The sequence below is a fragment of the Cibotium barometz genome, chromosome 4, assembly GCF_041138505.1.
Source record: "Cibotium barometz isolate CiBa-2024 chromosome 4, ASM4113850v1, whole genome shotgun sequence".
In the NCBI taxonomy this organism is placed as follows: domain Eukaryota; kingdom Viridiplantae; phylum Streptophyta; class Polypodiopsida; order Cyatheales; family Cibotiaceae; genus Cibotium; species Cibotium barometz.
The window spans coordinates 68,675,917-68,697,504 of record NC_141049.1 but is presented as its reverse complement, the minus strand read 5'-3'; the positions used below and the strand labels follow the sequence as shown (position 1 = coordinate 68,697,504).

Genomic DNA, 21,588 nt, shown 5'->3' with positions numbered 1-21,588 from the left:
AATAAGAAACAAGCGAGGACAATTGTAGAAGGTGGATGTGTGCGAGAAGCTACCAAGACCAGGAAAGAGCAAGGAAGAACAAAATAAAAGGCATGCATCGATCATTCATAGACTATACCCTAGAAAGTCCCAGTGCATCATTAAGGCCGTAACACATCCGTCCGATCACCGTGGAAGAGCGCCGCAAAAACCATACAGAAGCATTCGAAATAGCCATGTGATGGAAGAGCCATGAAAAGCAACCAGAGAAGATCCATGACCAGCAACCAGAGAAGAGCACATCGATCACCTTGGAAGAACATCGTATAGAGTGGACAAATTGAAGACACACATCTGATCGAAGACAAAGGAGCGCCAACCACCACAAGGAAAAAAAGGCAGCATGCAATGGACACGTCGAAGTTTCTAAAAGAAGCAGTTCAAATAAAAAACTCCACTAAACTCCAACCTTGCTTCACTAAACTCCAATCCTTAGTTAAAAAAAACATTTTGGTAACTTATTTTTTTCTCTTAAATTACGAGATTTTAATTTTCCATGATAGCGGAGGCATTAGGCATTGGAAGAAAATAAATACTTAGTGGGGCCTAACGTTCTTGGTTTCCGGGGCCCTAACAGTCTTGGCACAGAAAGAAAGAGTTCACCTTCCCAGGACTTGCAACTGTCATCCAAATCTCGCTGAGAACCCTAATCTCACAGAGAATCCCAATTACGGAAACCCTGATCTTGCTTACTCTGTTTTGATGCCTAATCTCGCAAAAGAGGCAGGAAATCCTAACCGATAACCTCGAAAAAACCCTAATCCGCATCTCTCTTTTCATTACCGCTCCAAATTGAAAATCCTAATCTGGCACTCCTCTTTCTTTCCATTTGATCACGCAAGTAACAGGCCAGCTCTCTGATCATGAACTGCAGCAGCTAACTGAATTTGAAACAATTCGCCCATGTGGTCTCCAGGTGCTTGCACAATCTTTTAAAAACAAATTGCAAATTCTAGCATTTTCAGCTTGAAGTAAATTTTTTTTACATTACTCATATATGCGTCAGAAGAATGCCATTTTTAAAATTATAAAAAAGATTCATAACATTTACCTAAACTAAAAGATATTTCTCATTTTCAAGTAAAATTTTAAACTATTTTTGAATAAAAAATATTCATCATTTTAGTTTTAATGAGATTCTCCCCACATTTTCTTACCCTGACACGAGATATCAAGATTACTGTGTTTTCAGGCAACTGTCAGCCAGGGAATCAAATCGAGGGCACACCACCGGTATTATCACAAAGGTTCTTCTTCTAAACACTGATTATCATAGTTAATTTTGTTTATTGAAGGGCTTTTTAGTATTGTCCTCTATGAAACTTGTCTTTTTAATCTGAACTTTTCCATAAATTATGGGTGGCATGTGCAGGAAAAGATCCATAGATTTGGTACGGCAGGCGCAATTTGCCGCTTGTTCGGACCTTGGGTTTGACCCATATGAAGAAAAACACAAGAATGGCCTTGTCCATCATCAGGCAAATTTTGAAGCTACTGCAATTTCTCACCACAGGTTTAGATTGATTTCAATGATTTTTTCTACTGGTTTTTTAAACATGGTCCTTTATACAGGTCTCAACCTCGATAGCTCAGTTCCGGTGGAACTTCATTTGCATCATCATCACCATCACCATTGTAGGGAAAATGACGAGGTTCTGAAAAGGCCCTTGCACACGCCGACGAGCAGTGATTCTCCCCTGGGAGTCGGCAGTTTGTTGTCGATCTGTGACCATATCCAATTGTTCCAAGATGCATGGCAAGGTCATGGCAGGGTTGATGAAAGGTCACAGAAGTTCATGTTGCATGGATCTTTGATCAAAAGAGATGCTACCTATGCAGGTTTTGAAGGAGGGTTTTCATCAAACAATGACAAGAAAGAGAAACCAAGAGAACAAAGTTTCCCTTCTTGTGCAGAAAGGAATTGGAATGGGGGGACGACAGCAGCTCCTGCAATCACGCAGCCGATCATCACAGGTAACGAACATCAACATATCAACACAGCAGCCAGAATTTCTCATTGGGAGTGCAGCGTAGTTCAAGAGGAGAAGTTGACAAAAGGATTTGGGATCGGAATCGGACAGCTGGAAAGAGGCCGGTCTTTGCCATTGAGCACAGATGCAACAGATTACATGGCTGCTGCTACCGACTTTGGCTGGGCGCCCACTCCGAAGTATAACTCTTCAAACCACCTGTCACAGATTTGTAATGGCTCGAAATCGGAAAGGAGTTTTTTATTGCACCCTGATGACGCAAACATGCCAGCAGTCAGTAGCCAAGATGTATTCTCAGCATCGGCAAGAAAGGTTGGATCAGCTGTTACCAAAAGGAAGAAAAGCTTCAGTGATGTTGAAATGGGTGATGACCAGACATTTTCAAGCTCCTCTGATGCAATGTCGCGGCTGTGTTTTGATACAAACAATGCCAGTCAACCACGACAAGTTCAAGCAGCATCTGAGAGTGCAAAGAAGCTGCTAGGATTGAGCACTATGAATTCAGCAGGGCAGCTGCCAAGAAGCTCCGCACATAAAGAAGGATGTGCTTTTCAGGCTTGTGAAAAGGCTACACCCGGTCTTGATATGATGTCATTACACACTGGGAAAACAACCAGTTTTCCACATAAGCAAGGCGCTGTGTCAGGTTGTGATGAATGTACTTGTCAACAGTCAGTCCCAGTCCAACGGTTTTTGTCTTCTTCTGATGAAAAGCAAGAGGGCTTGGGGGTTAAAATGGCAGTTCATGGCTTGATTAAAGATATGAAGGATGATTTTAATTCTAATAAGCACTACGATCTCAGAGAGAAGATAATAAGCCTGGATGACAGTGAGAATGGTGACAGACACAGCTCGCCATATCTAGGGAACAGGCAAGAAAAGGCTTTGCCGAAGAATCAGAATCCAGTTTCAGTAGGAACAGATGACTGCTCTATGGCTGGCTCTTCTATGAAGGTCAGGTTTTTTCTGCATTCATTTTGCTTCAACACAAGAAATTTGTCTAGGCATCATTCCATATGTGTACCATGAAGAGAAGCAAGATCCCTATTAAATCCCGACACAAACCCATTTCTTCCTCTTTTAAAGAATTTTCATAGGTGATGTACACTAGCTAATTTTCACAGAAGATTAATTATAATTTCAGGTTTCAGAAGATTGCAATGACAGTGTTGTTTGGTATGAAACAAGAGTGAAAGGAGGGCAGTATCTGAATGCTGAGAAGAGAACAGAAAAGCCATCGAATATCAACCCCAGAAAAGAACATAATCAGGTGCAAAATGGCATTTTTACTGACAAGGAGCAGGCTACACGAACATCTAAAGCTTCTTATTCACCTGATGGTATAAGAAAGACGGCTATCAACAACAACCGACTCCATGGCTGCACAGCGCAAAAGGTGATTGTTTGAATTTTGGGCAGAGTTACATTGTAAAAAGGCTTGTAATTGCTTATGACAACCAGGAAGGGTGCTTATATATCGTTTGTATTGAATAAAAGGGTGACGAGTCATGGAAAACTGTTCAAGATGGGGGGTCCCAGATACAGTTGAAGGATGAAGACTCATCTGAGCAGAGTCTTGACAGGACGTTTACATGGCAGCAGGTGCACTCTAAAGATTTTTTGCCTGCCATATACTCAGATAAAGTATCTGAGTCAGGGTCTCAAGATACGAGACTAGACACATCATGCTCTACAGCAAAGCTTGAAGACTTGGAACTGCAATACGAAAAGAAATCTCCGAGCCAAACTGACTGCAGGGCGGTTGGCAAATCAGAGGGCCTGATTCAGGTCTGTATCCAAGCTCAGTTTTCTGTGTGTTTCTGTCACTAGGCTTTATACTGCAGTGTTTTTTTTTTCTCCCCCTTGGACTGGCCCTAGGCCCAAGATCCTCCCATAGTTACCTTTTTTCACCGCGTGTAGGTGCCCACCTGCCCATAGGTGCTTTTTATTTGCCTGTAGGCGATGCCGCCGAGGAAGCACCATGTGGGGTTTTGAACCTAGGACCTCTTGGTCCTAGACAAACATCTCTACCACTTGAGCTATCACCTCATTGGCTATACTGCAGTATTCCTGTGATACAATGATTGCATTTGTTCATTTTCATTAAGTTCTTGTGCCCAAGATAGTGTTGGATATTAATGCTCCACCCTCATAATGTATTGTTCAGGCACCGACTAGCTCATGAACGACTCCCATTATGAGGAGAAGCCATGGTTGAGCAGCCTGTATGCCCAACATCCCCGTATTCACATGGGAAGGTGGCCTAGGAGGCCAGATGGTTTAGAGATGGCTTGGATCAGATTTGGTACACTGCCAAATAGGCTATGCGCTACACTAGAACATTATTTCATAATGGTCCACACATGGAGTAGGTAGACTTTACTCTTGGACACTTTGTCTTGACATTGCGAGGCCTGAACCGGGCTTAAGATGAGCCCAGATGGCGAATGGCCGCTCTACGTATATAGGCCTATATAGATAAATGGCCAACCCCTTCTCCGCACAGTTCATCAGTCATCGTTGTGAGTTTATTGCCGAGATTCTACTAGCATATAACCTCCATCTTAGTAGTTCTAGATTAGCTATCGAAGCTCCCTTCACAGGGAGCACAGGGGTGTGGGGCTTTGCCATTTATTGTATCATTTCCATAATATAGTATTCTTCTCTATCTCTGTTATTGTGCAATTTGAGTTTAAAATTTTGTGTTGTGAAAGATCCCTCTTCTAAGTGTTCTCTTGTATACACTATACGCTATATCCTCTTACATGGTATTAGAGCCCTGGCTCAGTACAACTTCTTTGCTAATTGCTGTCTCTAGCAGTCCCATAGGAGAAATTGTATCTTTCGCAAGACCCCGCCCACCACCATATGGTGTTGATGAAAGCTTAATGGCACCAATTATCCTCTCTAGAAGTTCAAGCTTAAGGCTATTCTTGTCACATGCGGAAGCTCTGGGAGCCTTCTTTCAGCCCTAAACACCATCTTGGAACATGTGGATGCAAAACGCAAGCAGAAGATAGAGAAGAGAGAGAGAGAGAGCTGAGTATTCGGTATATTATAGTGTACAAAAAGGGATTTACAAGTCCTACAACCATAGGCTGTCTTGGAAAAGGTAGACATCACCTAACTACCCTAGTCTATGACCCAGTCTATGGCTGGACTGAATACCAAAAACGATGAGCATCTATGCCTTATATATGCCTTGGGAATATCCTAGTGGACTGGCCGATTGCTGGGCCAGGTCTTGGAAAAAATCCAATGAAATTGCTGCAGCCGACAGGTGTCCTCTCATACATGCGCTGGCCAACAGCCTCACTTGTCCACCACCAGTTCTTCCCTGCCCACACAAGTAGGACATGCTCCAAAATCTGGTTCGGATCTGTTTCTTTATCTTGTCGCCCTTCAGGATTAGTCCTGGGATCAGTCCTGGGATCAACCTTGCACGTTTTGCACATGACATCCCCCTCTGCTAAACTTGATGACGGGATTCCAAATTCTATTCTTGGATGACTGTCATCATCCCATTATCTATTCACGGAGTCCCAAACTGCCATCCTTCCTTTCATGGCAACCTTTTCACTGAAAACCCTGCCTCATCTCCAAATCCACTTCAACTCTGATGAAGATCTATGCATTTGTTCCGTCCTGTTCTCTTTCCATTCCTGCCCTTTCTCCGAACACTTTCTTTGGTCTTCTTTTCCTGATTGAGTATTGAGTTTGGCACTCCCATTCCACCCCTTGGAGGATCATCCTCCCTTGGAACTGTTGCCTGAAAGCCTTTCCTGGCGTGCCCCAAGTGGCACCCAACTCACAGGACTGCCATTCCATTGGGTGTTGTGGAGCACCACCAGCCAACCTCCTGGGAATTTCTCCCATGTCTTGTGTTCCTTTCCTTGGGCCTCGTACTTGTGCACTTTCCTGTACCTTGGACTTGCGCACCTTCAGTTGGGACTAAATCAATGTTTAGCCTTGCTGAGCGTGATGCTGAAACAATGTTGCCTGGTCCCCACACCACCAAAAGATCAAGACACGGGCGATGGTTTCATCCATGTGCGATGCAGTAAGGGTGGGTGGCACATGTGCAGCAACAATATCTCAGAATCAACCTGAAGTTCTGATACCAATGGCACATGCAGAAGCTCTGGGAGCCTTCTGTCAGCCCTAAACACCATCTTGGAACATGCGGATGCAAAACGCAAGCAGAAGATAGAGAAGAGAGACAGAGACAGCTGAGTATTCAGTATATTATAATGTACAAAAAGGAAGCACAAGTCCTACAGCCATAGGTTGTCTTGGAAAAGGTAGACATCACCTAACTAACCTAGTCTATAACCTAGTCCAGCAAAAACAATGAGCATCTATGCCTTATATAGGCCTTGGGAATATCCTAGTGGACTGGCTGACTGCTGGTCGGCCAGGTCTTGGACAAAATCCAATGAAATTGCTGCAGCCGACAGGTGTCCTCATACATGCACTCACTTGTCCACCACCAGTTCTTCCGTGCCCACACAAGTAGGACATGCTCCAAAATCTGGTTCGGATCTGTTTCTTTATCTTGTTGCCCTTCAAGATCAGTCCTGGGATCAGCCCTGCACATGTCTTGCACATGACAATTCTTTCCTCTTGTGAACTTTGGGACACCGTCATTGGTGTTGATGTTCACCCCCACCAACAAGGGAAGTAGATGGCAACCCTGTACCACGTGTTGTTTTTGCCGATTTTGTCCAAGCTTGGAGACGAAGGCTCTTTGTGCCGTCATCACTAGCGTGGAAGATAGGGTGCTGACCATGGTTCAACATGTCTCAACAGGTGCAGAAGCATGCGCTTTGTTACAGAGCTAGTGCGAGACGACAAATCCCTCAAGAATTTAGAATCTCAAAAATCAGCATTAGCAAGAGAAGCTAAATGAAGGTGAAACGGTGGAGGTGTTTCTCACCAGAATCAAAGATCTCTGTGACCAGAGGGCTGCAATCCAGTTGGGTTTGGATGGCACCACAAACATTCGTTGCGAGAGTAGCTTGGCTCACAGTTATTCAGCCCAGATGAGGGGGGGGAATGAATATTATCGATCCGGATGTTCAGTGTAGGGTGTTGCTCTGCAAACTTGTGGTCAGAGGTTTCCTATCAGGCACTGAGCCTTGGAAGGAGTTTTTCTTGTCTCAGATTTCCGGATGTACACCTCGTGTTGGGAGAGACTGGCTGCCCAGCACACGGTTTTTGTTCACAGAGGCTGATATCAGGGCACCATCTTCCCCTCTTATTGCAGCCATTGTTAGAGCATGAAGAAGCATGAGACCATTTTTGCGACAAAGGCTTCCTAGGTCTTTGGATGGGAGAGTTATGATATCTCTCTAGCGATACAGCGCAGATATTGGCATAGGCTTTGGCATTCATACAGAAGGAGTCAAATATCTCATTTCTTTTGGTTATTTTTACATGGTGGTCTTCCCACCAATTAGTGGAGATTGGTTTTTAGTGTAGCATCTACCTACCCGAGATGTGCGGTAGATTTTGAGACTGTATAGCATTGTTTATGGGGATGCAGCACTACACAGCAGATTTGGAGTTCTATAGCCCAACTTATGGGCAAATTGAGTGGCCGTGCCATGAATGTGACTTGGGGGGCAGTTGCTGTCTGCAGCTTTTTTATGAGGGCAGTGGTACAGACTTTGCCATTTTCATTCGTAGAGGTATTGCCACGTTATATTTATGCGGGAGTGGGACCATGGCATTTCTTTTCTTCTAGTCCCACAGGTCTCTCATGGCATCATCATGCTCCTCTGTGTTTGAAATCACCTTACATATTGGGGTGAGTCTATTCTATTCTGGCTTATAGCCATGATTGTTGTATGTCTTTTTCATACTTAATAGAAAAAAAGAAGATCACCTTTGACATACATGTAGCTGAGGAGTTGGGTTGCCTGACAAAAGGAGGAAGCGTGTGTCTGAAAATGTCGCCATTGTACTTTGGGGCACAAATGACTCATGTATTGCCGTGGTCACCTACAAAGGATTATAATCATGAGCTTCTTCATCCTTCATCATTTCCATATGTATATACCATTGAAATGCAGTAGTTTTAACATACAGGGCCTCTGCGACCCTAGTAAATGGAGGCTCTTTTGGGCATATGTAAATAGTTTGGCAACCGCATGTATAGTGTGTGCAAGAACACAATCAACACCTATTTGCTGGTAGAAATGGTGCTTTCTCGGGGTATCAGAATTTTTATGCTGGCAAAAGCAACTTTTCGGGTACTTTCACCATGGTTAAACATGATTTGCAGCCATGTGTCGCATACAATGACTCACATGGATGGTGGATGGTGGTGCAGTGTCTCATTGTTGGCGAGGTTTACGAGTTTGCTAGTATATATGCTTCATAGACATCGCTTCATAGAGCGGAACTTTGGCGCTTCATCCGGTGTTACCCATGGGTTACAAATGCGTTTCTCATAGGGGATTTCAATAACTCACCTAGCCATGAGGATAACTCCTCACATCGTTCCCATATGTTGCGGGCTGAGCAAGCAGAATGGCATAGTATGATTGAGGGTTTGCATGCTTTGGATCTCTAGAGACGGTTCATGCCAGACACTCTTGGATTCACATTTCAGCATAATGCTCAGTTGCACTATTTTGCCCATCTTGATCGATGGTATTTGCTAAATGCAAATTAGTATGATGCCTTTACATGCCGCATATGCTGATTTGGTATGCTCGGCTGTGCAACCCCTTTTACTGCAGTTGAATGAGGATGTTGACATTGCATGGCGTTGTTTTGTTTCAGGCATGCAAATGCTGATAAGGGACTATGGCAAGTGGTACATGGGTGCTTTACGGGGAGGGTGGTAGAGGCCAAAAGGATTGTGCAGTCTTACACTGAACTTAGTCATACAAGACCACTGACTGTCGAGGAAAATGTCTCACTCATAGATGCTGGATCTTGTATCAAGGACAATGATAAATGAAAGATTGCAAAGTGGCAAGTGCGTGCCCGACAAAAATCAATGCTTGATAAGGGATGCTCTTCCAAAGCTTTTTTCAAAGGTCTCCATGCATCTAGACAAAAGCAAGGCATAACACATCTTATGTTGTCTGATGGCACGTGGACCTCTACTAAGCAATAGCTTGCGGAAATATGTCACTCTCATTTTAGGGATTTGTTTGCCCATCCTATACCACTTACACAGGATGTATTGGTTGCTTGCACTATGCTTTTGCATGAGGTTACACCGATCCTATCACTTGATGAGGCACAAGGCTTGGAAGAGTCCTTTACGGAGGAAGAACTATAGGCTGCACTTAGAGGTTTGGGCAAATGGAAATCTCCTGGGTGGGATGGTTTGACAGTTGAATTCTTTCACACATTTTGGCCGGAATTGAAGCTTCCATTGCTATGCATGATTAGTCAATGTTGGCATGACAACATGTTGCCTCATTCTTGGAAGGAAGGCTTGCTGAAATTGCTCCCAAAAAAGCAACTCTGTGAGAATTTAGGTGACTGGAGGCCCATCTCTCTTATGCCAGTTGTTTATGAATTGGTCACCAAAATGATAGTTAATTGCATTAAGGGCTACCTTCACTCGGGATTGCACCTGACACAATACGGCTTTGTTCCGAGGCGGCAAATTAAGGACAACATAGCAAATGCCTACATGGGTATTGAGTATGCCAAGTACACTGACCAAGATGTCTTGATCATGCAAGTAGATATTGCTAAGGCATTTGACACTGTCCATTGGGACTTCATAGCTGGGGTGATGAATCAGATGGGCTTTGGACCCAAGATGCGAAATGTGATTTATTGGCTATACCAGGGGGGTACTGCTCAATGCATTTTTGGTCGGGAACTTTCGACTGCTTGGACCTTGGGTAAATTGGTACATCAGGGCTGCCCTCTTAGTGCGCTGCTTTATGCCATTTCCACACACCCCTTGCTGTTATATATTGACAAGCTTACCCAGCAGGGCAGCTTGCATGGTATTGCGATGCCGGATGGTTCTCACTTTGTGGCACATACCTATGCTGATGACTCCTTCCCTAGAAATACCCCAGCGGATTTGCAATGGATTATGGATGCCCTTTTACTTTATGGGCTGGCAGCTGGGTTGCATGTCAATTTTCGAAAGTCGAAGCTGTTATTAGTCCGCCACTATCTTTGGCATTCTAATCTTTGGCCAAGTCAAATTGTTCTACCCGGTCAGTTGGTCAGGCATTTGGGATACCCGATTGGCTGGGATGTTTCTTTGAAAGATGAGATGATATGGGTGCTGACTCGATTGGAGTGCAAATTTGATTACTGGAAGCTATCCACTTGGCCTTTGCATGTCCGCTTGCGAACTGTCCAGTCGATCATCATGGCATACATTTAGTTTCACCTTCCTTTGTTACCCTGGACTAGTAAGTATATTGATACATTTATGTCTCGTGCCATTGCCTGTCTATGGCGAACACAATCGGATCGCAAAGGGCTTCATCTGCTCAAACGTGCGCTTGTGTGCTCGCCAAAAATGCATGGCGGCATGAACATTCTTGACATTCACTATCACATGCTGGCACATAAGGCCACATTGCTTATTGACTTTGTCCGTCGAATGCAGCCCTGGACAAAGATGTTGGCAGCCATGTGTGCACACATGAAAGTAGATGCTTATGGTCACTAGGTTTTGGATCACTCGGATGTGATTTTGGTCATCTTATTGGGCGCATACCAGGTTGCCCTTATGCCACTTCTTTGATTATAGCTTGGCAGTAGATCTTATGTTTCATCCATTGGTCAGGTAAACCTCCACATACAGGGAACTCACTCCGATCTCAGAGTATTCATTGGAGTCGAGCCTTTCCTTGGCCTTTAGCGTTGGATCACCCAAGAAAGGCTTATATCGACTTTGGGAATACGTATGGCACAAGATGTGGTTGATGAGCATGGTATGGTTCTTTCTTTCCCTAGGGCCACTAGGCAATGGCATCTGGGCATGCATCATAGGCCGATATGGCGTGCCATAGCTGAACTTCTGGCTCCATTTCAGCCGGTACCCCCTCTTGAGGAGGAGGATTCATTATAGGATTGGCATTTTGATCATGAGCAGCTGAGTTATGCTTCATTCCCATTCCATCTCCTCACTGCTTCCAAGGCCTACCGTTGACTTATTCCTCAGACTTGGATAGTGGAACATGGGAACAGGCTATGGCACTTGGATAAGCCTTTTGCCCTGGTGGAAATTGACTTTAAAAAAGGTGTGGAAGTCAAAGTTGCCACTTAAGCAGTGGGTCTTTTTTTGGCGATGCATTATGGGCGCACTACTAGTTGGCACTCTACTGGCTCAAAGGCGTATTGCTCCAGCTTTATGTTGGTGTTGCCGTGTTATGCCCGAGACCGTACCTCACTTATTGTGGAATTGCTTGCATTCCCCCCGTGATTTTCTTCAACACTTGACAGCACTGCTGCAATATAGATTCCCTTGACATCGCTTTGGGCGACTTTTTTGGATTTTTGGCAGATTGTCCCCGGCCTTACCAGGGTATGATGATTTCTTCGCATGGGTGCACTTCTAAGCTCTTTGGACCAAGAATCATCTGCATTTTTCTGGTGATGTTCATCCTTCCCCTATTTTCGTGCTGCCCTACTCCGGTCTCTTCGAGATTGCTATGATCTTGGCGAGCTCTCTCCAGCAGTTTGAAGAATTTTCCCAGTTTTTTTAGTTCATTCTCATAGTTCCACCCGCTTCGGGTGACTATGACTGTACAGTTTACTATTTAATATATAAACAGTGGTTTCACAAAAAAAAAAAAATTGTGTGTGTGTGTGTGTGTTTAGACTAGACAAAACCTCCCAAGAAATGGCCACATTGTGTATATCATCAAGTAAAAAGTCAAAATGAAGATAAAAATTAACGTGGTCATAATGCAATATGAGTAAAGGTGTAAGGATCTATCCATAAAAGAGGTTTACTCGATGCAGTTCCTCACAAAGTCTACTGGATGTTGTTTCATCTTAGTCATGATACCGAATGAATGGTTGTTTAGAACACAATCTAAGTTGCTCAAAGTACCAAAAGAGTATAGAAAGTAAGGGTAATTTGTTTGATCATGATGTGGAAAAACCTCCTATCACCTCCACTGACCCGCCACCATTCAAGCAAAAATCCATTGAGTATTTTGAAACACGTGTGTGTGCGCGCGCGCGCACACACACACACATGTGCATTCGTGCATGCATGCGTGCATTGATGCACGTGCACGCACGTGTGTGTGTGTATGTGAAGCTTACCAATCATGAATATCTACTTTATCTCTTGCGAGTTCTGCTCTAACGATCTATGCCAATTATGAACCAGTGCCCATTGTGATGTATTCTTAAGATTTCCATACCTGAATCTGTAGGAAGAGGGGTGCATGTGTGTTTTATGCGGCGCACGTCTTTAATATAAATAAACACTAAGCAAACAAGGTTGTTATAATTATATCATTTTTTGTCTCTTATAGGCAGGAGAAAATGGTCATTTTGTGCCTGGAACACCAATCTCTAAGGGTGAAATCGTCTCAAATGAATCCTTGTCTCAAGGCACTTTAAGGGTACATCAACAGCTGGAGTTTGAGAAAATCAGGCATGAATCCTCCAAGAAAGAACTGGAGGTCACGAAAGACTATGATGATTTCTTGAGAGATCTGGGCACAAGCAAGGACATGAATTGTTCAAGTGTAGAAGGAGATGGATGTTCTAAGATGTTTGCACTCGTGCAGGAGAGAGAGAGGAAAAAGTTGACCTTGGAATTCGAAGCAAGGCTTGCTGCAGAAGAGAAGGCACGAATATATGAAGGGTAAGAAATGCACAGTGAAGGGTTATATAGCAGTGTTGCATTGCCTATTGATTCAATCCTTTACCTATAAAGGCGAAACCTATTATACTTGAATTTCAGCTGACGGATAGTTTGATTTCTTATCAGGCTGCGGAGAGTAGGCTGCTACAATTGCTAGACGAACGCACGAAACTTCATTTGAAGTTTGACGAGGAGTTGGAGCAGAAGGAGGCGGACAGGGTGCGGTTACACACCTTGTTTGAGAAAGAGAGATTTAAGAGCGAAGAGGCCAAGAAGGAGCTGCAGGAGTTGAAGGAAAAATTTTCATCATTGATGATCAAAACTCCGATTGCCCCCAAAATCATGCGTGATGAGCTGCATGAAGTGGCCCTATCACCAAAATCTTTCTCTAAAATGTATGATACATTGGAGAAGCATGATGTCTTTGAAAAGAGAGAGGAGCAATCAAAGCTTTCCATGTGTGGTAGCATCTCAGAGTGTGCCAAGGTCCAAAAGAGAACCGATAGGTTAGAAGATGACAAACTGTCTGTGACAGAAAGAAGCATTCTATTAAAAAATAAGGAGGCATGCATCTTGCAGCAGGTGAGGCAACAGGAACTGCAGTTGAAAACAGCAGAGGATGCTTTCCAGGAGCTTGAGAGGAAGTTAAAACATGTAGAAATTGATAAAGCTGCGCCGAAAGAGTGTTCAGAATCAGCACAAGATCATCATATAGATGTCAAGCACACTGAGATTGCTACCCAAACAAGCACGTGGACTGATGGGGTTTATGAGAAATACAGCTGCGTTTACCAGTCCCCTATCTTTGAACACGGCCATTCCAGAGCCAAAACTGGAAGAATTCATCTTGAAGCAATGTCAGAAGCAGACTCTGATGACAGGGTATCAAGCAGTAATAAGGAACACAGTGAAGATCAGACGGACATTGAAATACGTCAGCTTACTGAAGAGCTGAAGATCATAGGAGCAGATATGCTGAGCCACAAGGTAATTAGTTTATCTCAGTTTGCACATCGTTATTTTTCATTATTGAACCATGTATCCAAACTACATCTTCAGACTGATTAAACTGGTGTTTTCCATATGCTAGCCTTATTATTCTCGTGGTTGTATAAAGACCAAAGTAGTCACTAACTTGAACTCTGATATGACTTGTGTCTTTGTTAAGATTCTTTCAATCAGTAAGCTTCCAATCTTATATATATGTATGCATATAAATGTACATACACTAACAAACTCGTCCCACACATAAGCTGCCATACCTGCTCCCGTGTGGGCATGAGCCCACTGAGTCTGGCCTCACCTTCCAAGTACCAACCGGCTAAGATCACTCTGTTAGTATCTGTTTTCCTAACTGCGGCAAAGTAAGCTTCAAATGGATGTAACCATGAATAAAGAGTTGTGGGATCGAGTGTACCATTATACTTACTGAAGTTCATTTTCTCGGGAAAATGATTCGAGGGCGCCGCCGGTGTCAATTTGGCGTCCAAAGGTTTGAGGTAATGCTCGTGTTCCACGCGTCGCATGGCGTCGTCTTCTCGTTGTCGGATCTCCAATGCACACATCTGCAACTCAAGCAAGGAGCTTCGCTCGTGTTCCACGCGTCGCATGGCGTCGTCTTCTCGTTGTCGGATCTCCAATGCACGCATCTGCAACTCAAGCAAGGAGCTTGGCTGCAGCTGTGACCCCCCGAGAGGGTCCCTGTGTTGAGGATCTGGTATCTGGGTTACGGAACGAGAGGGAGGAGGAGATGGAAAACGCGACGCTGGAGAGCGGGTACGCTCCTCCAGAGCCAAGATCCGCGCCTTCTGCTCATCCAACTTGGCTGTCTGTTCTGCGATTGCTCACATCATCTGCTGGAACATGTCTGTGACACTCAAGCCTGGTGCCCTAGCTGGGCTGCCTGGTGCACTCTGGTCCCATGGTTCTTGGTCTTTCTCGTCGTCGAAGCTCGCCATAGCAAGAAAATGCAATTCCTTTCCGGAACGCAATCTGACCATCCACTATCTGTGTGGGAGACTTTCGAAGGCTTCCGGAGGCTAAAAACCAACCGTCCTTCGAGAGACAGGAGTCACTCTGAAAGGGGTAGTCCACCGGCGTCTAAAAACCAACCACACGAGCGAGAAAAAATTCTGGTTTCTTTGCTAAATCTTTGTACTTTAAGTAGGCTCTGATACCAATGTAACACGCGGAAGCTCTGGGAGTCTTCTTACAGCCCTAGACACTCTTGGAAACCATCTGATGCAAAACGCAGATATAGAGAGAGAGTAGAGAGAGAGAGATGTGCTGGAAATTCAGTATATTCATATGGTACAAAAAGGTACTTGTCTGCAGCCCTAGGCTGCCTTGAAGAAAAGGTGATAACACCCAAAATTCTGTCCTAAACTAGGACCCTAATGATCCACTCCATAAAGGAATGAATGCCTAAAACAATGAGCACATTTTGCTATTTATATGGTTCTTGACTCAAATCTGGAGGACTGGCCGACTGCTGTTGGACCAACCGACTAGCCTTGGACCCTCCATAAACCTTGGTCGGCTACGTCTCTCCATGATTGGAAACGCATGGTGCAGTTGACGCCTTCTGGTACAGCCGACGCCCTGTTCCTTGCAGCCGACTGAATCCCCTAAGTCCTCCAGGTCCTGGTCCAAGTCCATCCTACTGTCTCATCTACACCTTTTGCTCCAAATCCTAGTTCTAGTTATCTCTGACTGGTTCATACTCTTTATCTGGCTGCCTCTTTTGGATTTAGCCCTAAAAATGTCCATGGCATTTATCATGCACATGACAAGACTTGTATGGGCATATGCATGGGAAATATAGATGCGTGTACAGAGCTATATGGACATGTACGGAACTGTATGGGCAGACATTTCAAAAACCCTAAAACTGTTCCAAAAACCCTAAAAATTGCTTTTTGGATGTTTTTATCACCCAAAAACCATTAAAATAGGTTTTATATCAGTTTTCTTGCCAGAAAGAGATTTTCCATGGTTTTCTTCATCGACAAGGTTGTAGGAGTTGTGTGGAGATTACTCATGGGAACTTGGATATGAACTTGGACATAGAGCTTGGATACGGAACATAGAGCTTGGACATGGAGCATAGACATGGAGAACTTGGACATAGAGCTTGGGCATGGAACTTGGACATGAACATGGAACTTAGACATATAGCGTGGACATGGATCTGGACTTGGTTTTGGTTTTGATTTGGACTTGGACTTGGATTCATTGAATTTGGATTTGGATATTGGATTTGGTACTAGTCGGTGAGAGATACTTGTGGGTCATCCTCGTGGTGTGCTCGGCATCAGAGATCTCGTGTGCCTACATCGACTTGGATATCCTACATCGGCATATCTGTTTGTTTTGTATTCATTGATTGTATTGATCCTGGCCAGCGTGCCCATGGATTGTTCCCGAATAAATTCTTGAAAGGGGGCGGGGCCTTTTTCCCACCCAGTGTGGTGTATTGTGCAAGATCTCTATTTTCTTCTCTCTCTATATCTTTATCTCTTGGACACATGGTTGAGTATGTCACTGCACGCCCCGCTAGGCTTACAGTGGAATCAGAGCAGGATTTCTCTTGAAGAAACTTTCTTGGGGTGACAGAGCCATGTCGAGAGGTAAACCAAGGGTCTAATGAAGGGAACAACTATCAGGCCGATCCAAGACTTCAAGATAAGAACAAGGGTCATTGATCCATTACTCATGAGACCGTAGCCATGTCATGAGAAGAGTACCATGACTTTCAGCAGTTTAGACAATTTCTCAGAGACGAAGAATTCCTTGCGTGGAGAACCAAGAGGGAATGGGACCAAAGAAGGGCCCAAATGTTTGAAGATTTCATTAGGGGCGAGCCATCGAAGCCGAAGGAGTTGAAGCTACTAAAGCCTATCTTTGGAGCAAAGGAGTCACCATTGTAGGAGGATCTAGAGCTACTTGCTCTATTTATCATGGAGGAGACAAGGAAGCTACTCCTAGGTCTACTCTTTCAGAGGTAGTTTCCTCAAGACATGTAAGGAAAAGGAAGGCAAAGAAGCCAGAGAGATCGGAAGATCATCAAATTGACATCATGCCAAGAAGTTCGACAAACGGTTTGCAGTGGTGCTTAGCCCATTGCATGTTTCGACAAATAAAGCCATGGGATCTTTGTGGACCAAAGCTGAAACGGAATCCTTTTGAAGCATTGAGACTTTATGCTAGCAAAGGACCAGTGTTGGATATTCTAGAATTTTTTTGTGGTTAAATCTGATGAGCTTGCATTGGAGCAGTCTTGAACCAAAAGGCCATGCTGTGGCCTATGAACGTCAAAGACAAGGTAGCAGATGCATTATCTCGGAGAGCCTTGAGCCATGCGGTTTCTATGGGTTACCATATGGATTTCACTTTGATGAAGGATCCTTATACTACCAAAGAGGATTTCAAACATGTGTTGGAACAGATTGCAGAATAGACAATTGGTGACTTTTTATGTCATCAAGAAGGGTTTTCTTATGATGCAAATCCAAGTTATGTGTGACAGAAGGAATTGAGGCCAAAGTAATGGAGGAGTGCCATGCTCCTCCCTACGTGGGGCATAGAGACGCCTTGATTACACTTCAAGCTTTGGAGAGCTACTTTTTATTGACCTAGTATGAGAAAGGACATTGAGTTATATGTTCGAGAATGTGTGGTTTTATCAGATGGTCAAGTTTTGATCGAAAAAAGCTAGCAAGATTATTGAACCCATTGAACGAGTATTGCTATGGATTTAGCTTTGGATTACCAAAGTCAGGAAATGGAAATGATGGTATATGGACCTTTTCAAGATACCAAGAAGATCAACCATGTATGTCTCATCAGTTGGACCTTTTAGATCATTGGAGGATATATAATGTTTTCCATGACAGTTTATTGAAACCATGTATAGGTTACCCCCAAAGAAACTCGTTTTGAAGGATCCACCAGGGATGGAAGAGTCAGAACAGATTGAGTTTCATTTTGTGAGAAAAAGAGAAAAGACCATGGTCAGAAAGTTCCTCTTGGAATTCGAGAATTATTTGCTATTGGATGCCAAATGAATCCCAGAGAAGTACTTCAAGGACTATTTAGATATACTTCGAGCTTATGAGGAAGTGGTTGGTCCATATGTATTTAAAGTACATGTATTGACGTCTTGCGATCAAGACAGATTCAAGAAGGAGGGATTGTGCCTCTAGCCCTAGCCCAAGGAGAAAGATTTGTATATGGAGGCAACGATGCCAGATGACCCATTGGATGGCAACGATGCGAGATATCTTGGACTTCGCAGTCGGGCGGTCATTGCGACCAGATGGCCTAGAAGACTATTGGATTTCGCGGTCGGGCGGTCATTGCCACCGGATGGCCCGGATGACTATTGATGAACTCTCAGGCGGTCCTAGGTGACCAGATGGCCTTGAGGATAGTCTGAGCGGTCCTAGTGGCCAGATGGCTCAGCACGGTTTTGATGAAACCAGACAGGACAATCCATGAACAGGAGGATCATTACTTCTGCATTGTAGACTGATGTATGTTTGAATTTCTTTGACTTTCTATGTTGTTTTTGATGTATGGACAATGCTTGGATTTATGGCATGTGATAGTCCATTGGGCTCTAGACTACTTGGCCCCAGTACCTGGAATACCTAGTAGACGCGAATGATGCATACTTGTTTATTGACTAGCTTGTGTCTAGTTTTTGCAGGAGGTAAGTATGTACTTATTTTATCCAACACATGTGACAGGTAATGAAGATGTACCATCAAGAACAAAGACGTTGGTCGACACCACAGATATGGGGAAAGACCAGATGCACAAGCTCACCAGATGGGGCTAGTACCTTAAAACATATGGATGTACTTCATGTACATGGATGTACTTGATGTACCAGGGAAATATGGATGTACTTGGAAGAACTGGATATGCTTGAAACATATGGATGTACTTGGAAGAACTGGATATGCTTGGAACACTTGCCGGTCTGCAGTTGAGGGGAACTGCGATGTAACAGGGAGGGAATGTAACTATTTGGTCCTCCTAGCTCTATTTCACATGATGAAACCCATGCCCGGACATCAGATAGGTGGAAGAAGACATGTGGACGGGGTCCATAACATTTGATTAAGAAAAAACACCATTCTTGGTCAAAAAAGCAAGAAAAAGCAAAAAGTCAAACAGGGTTGACCGCAAACCAAGGGCACCATTGGAAAGAGGAGATTGAGCCAGACCAAAAAGCTAAAAGGCGCTTTCTCAAAAGCAGCTCTAAGGCCAAAAAGCAAGGCCTTAAAGCTAGAAAAGCAAAGCACCAAAAGTTGAGTAATATTTTATTAATAAAAGTAAAAAGAGCAAAAGCAAAGGCAAAGGCAAAAAGGAAAAAGCAAAGCATTAAAAGGCAAAGCAAAAGCATGGACAAGCTTTCTGCAAAAAGCAGAGCCCTTTTCAAGTATAAAAAGGCTTGAACCTCTCTTGTAGCATCATGAAGGAGATATGGAGTGTGTGGGCATCATTATGATCATGGAGAGCTTCGTCTTTGCCATCAACACCTTCTTCAACTTGCTTTTCAGATGTACGGTCAGCCCTAGACTTGTATGGGCATATGCATGGGCGATATGGACGCGTGTACGGAGCTGTACAGACATGTACGGGCATGAATTTCAAAAACCCTAAAATTGCTCCAAAAACCCTAAAAATTGCTTTTTGGATGTTTTTATCGCCCAAAAACCATTAAAACAGGTTTTATATCAATTTTCTTGCAAGAAAGAGATTTTCCATGGTTTTCTTCATCGTCAAGGTTGTAGGAGTTGTGGATATTACTCATGGGAACTTGGACTACTTGAACTTGGACATAGAGCTTGGATATGGAACATAGAACTTGGACATGGAGCATAGACATGGAGAACTTGGACATAGAGCTTGGGCATGGAACTTGGACATGAACATGGAACTTAGACATAAAGCTTGGACATGGATCTGGACTTGGTTTTGGATTTGATTTGGACTTGGACTTGGATTCATTGGATTTGGATTTGGATATTAGATTTGGTACTAGCCGGTGAGAGATACTTGTGGGTCATCCTCGTGGTGTGCTCGGCATCAGAGATCTCATGCCTACATCGACTTGGTTATCCTACATCGGCATATCTGTTTGTTTTGTATTCATTGATTGTATTGATCCTGGCTAGCGTGCCCGTGGATTGTTCCTGAATAAATTCGTCAAAGGCGCCAGGCGGGGCCTGTTCCCCACTCAGTGTGGTGTATTGTGCAAGATCCCTATTCCATTCTCTCTCTATATCTTTATCTCCTGGACACATGGTTGAGTATGTCACTGCACGCCCTGTTGGGCTTACAAGGAGCCAAGCTGTAGGCTAGGGGGCAGCCCTATGGGCACCTCTCATAAGAGCTCTTTGAGCCTGTTCTACATGAAGGGTAGCCCTTCTAGGTCACCCTAGGGGCTATGGAAGCCCCCATGCTCAAGAAACCAGCTGTATAAGGGTTTGGCAGCAAGGTGGTAGGGCATACACACCGAGTCAGCCAATAGCAAGGTCAGTCGGCCAGCACACGTGTGAAAAGATGCCTTATGTGTTGGTGTTTATCTAAGTTGACAGCCTTTTCTAGAAACTGACGAGTAGTGTTGGAACCCTATATGAACCATAGACAGCCTAAGGCTTTCTCATCTTATTCTCCTACAGGCACCAGAGTCTCCATGCTAGGACAGCCAAGGGATTCCTCTTGCAAGGTGGTTGAAGTAGATCAAGGGCAGAGGTAACACTCAGCCAAGAAACATCTCATTAGATGATCACTTCAGTCCGGGTAGAGGGTATTTGGGACCCAATCCTGTGTATTTCTCTCTCTGACCAGATTATTGCTGTGTGTCTGTGTGCGTGGGGTGTGTGTGTGTGGGAGCATATATTGATAGCAAGTTCTACACCCACTATTGGGCACTCATGATGTTTAGTAGGGATGTCATGGTATTAGTCCATACTATGCATGATGGAGCTGATGGTTTATAGTCTTGTGGATGACTACCATGAGGTTATAAATTGCACATTCTTGTAAGGTGAATTTGGGCATGTTCCTGGATTCATCTAGGTATATATCTATAGCATGCTAGGCAGTGACTGCATAGTGAGCACATGACTAGGATTAGCTTTTCATTTTCATTGCAGTTTTTCTCTCCATGACACTCAGTACATGGACTTGTTGTATACAGATTTGTCTCATAGGCCAATTTGGCCTTCCATAGACGTTAATATATCTTATCTTTTCGGACACCACGCCTATATCAGAGAGAGATGACAGAGATCAGAGCTCAGTTTCACAGAGAGGGTGCGGAGCGACTGGCTCGCTTCAAAGCAGACCCAGGCATGTTCTTCAGGGAGCTGTGGACACCCCCTTCATGATGTATACCATTTTATACCCCCAGTATGGTACAGAATGGAGCTAGCTAGGTTGCATTTTATACCCCCAGTATGGTACAGGATGGAGCTAGCTAGGTTGCATATCATGATTGTATACTCCATGCATATAGCTTTGCATTCTCCTAGTAGTAGAGCTCCATCCCCTCCCCCCCACTCATTGTACTTATTGCACACCCAGATTCAGCTTTTTTTTTAGTTCAGTACTTTTTCATTTTGTTGGGATGACAGAGGATACCCCACACAGGTACACTGATTTGTCTCATAGGCTGAGTTCGGTCTTTTGGAAGACGTTAATAAATCTTTCTTTCTTTCT

General features: G+C 43.9%; 1 protein-coding gene and 1 long non-coding RNA gene across 2 annotated transcripts; both read left to right on the top strand.

Moving 5' to 3' along the window:
• The first annotated feature begins 555 nt into the window (after nt 1–555).
• Nucleotides 556–1,746, top strand: LOC147639554 (uncharacterized). Its single transcript, XR_015265059.1, has 4 exons — nt 556–955; nt 1,232–1,286; nt 1,412–1,517; nt 1,612–1,746. It is a non-coding gene; the product is annotated as an uncharacterized LOC147639554 (long non-coding RNA).
• LOC147639553 (uncharacterized) lies at nt 1,535–21,588 on the top strand. Its single transcript, XM_086792577.1, has 7 exons — nt 1,535–1,552; nt 1,679–2,984; nt 3,175–3,426; nt 3,528–3,818; nt 12,518–12,852; nt 12,979–13,839; nt 21,068–21,588. The coding sequence occupies exons 2-6, from the start codon at nt 1,836–1,838 to the stop codon at nt 13,007–13,009; spliced, it is 2,058 nt and encodes a 685-aa protein (XP_086648703.1). The 5' UTR covers nt 1,535–1,552; nt 1,679–1,835; the 3' UTR covers nt 13,010–13,839; nt 21,068–21,588.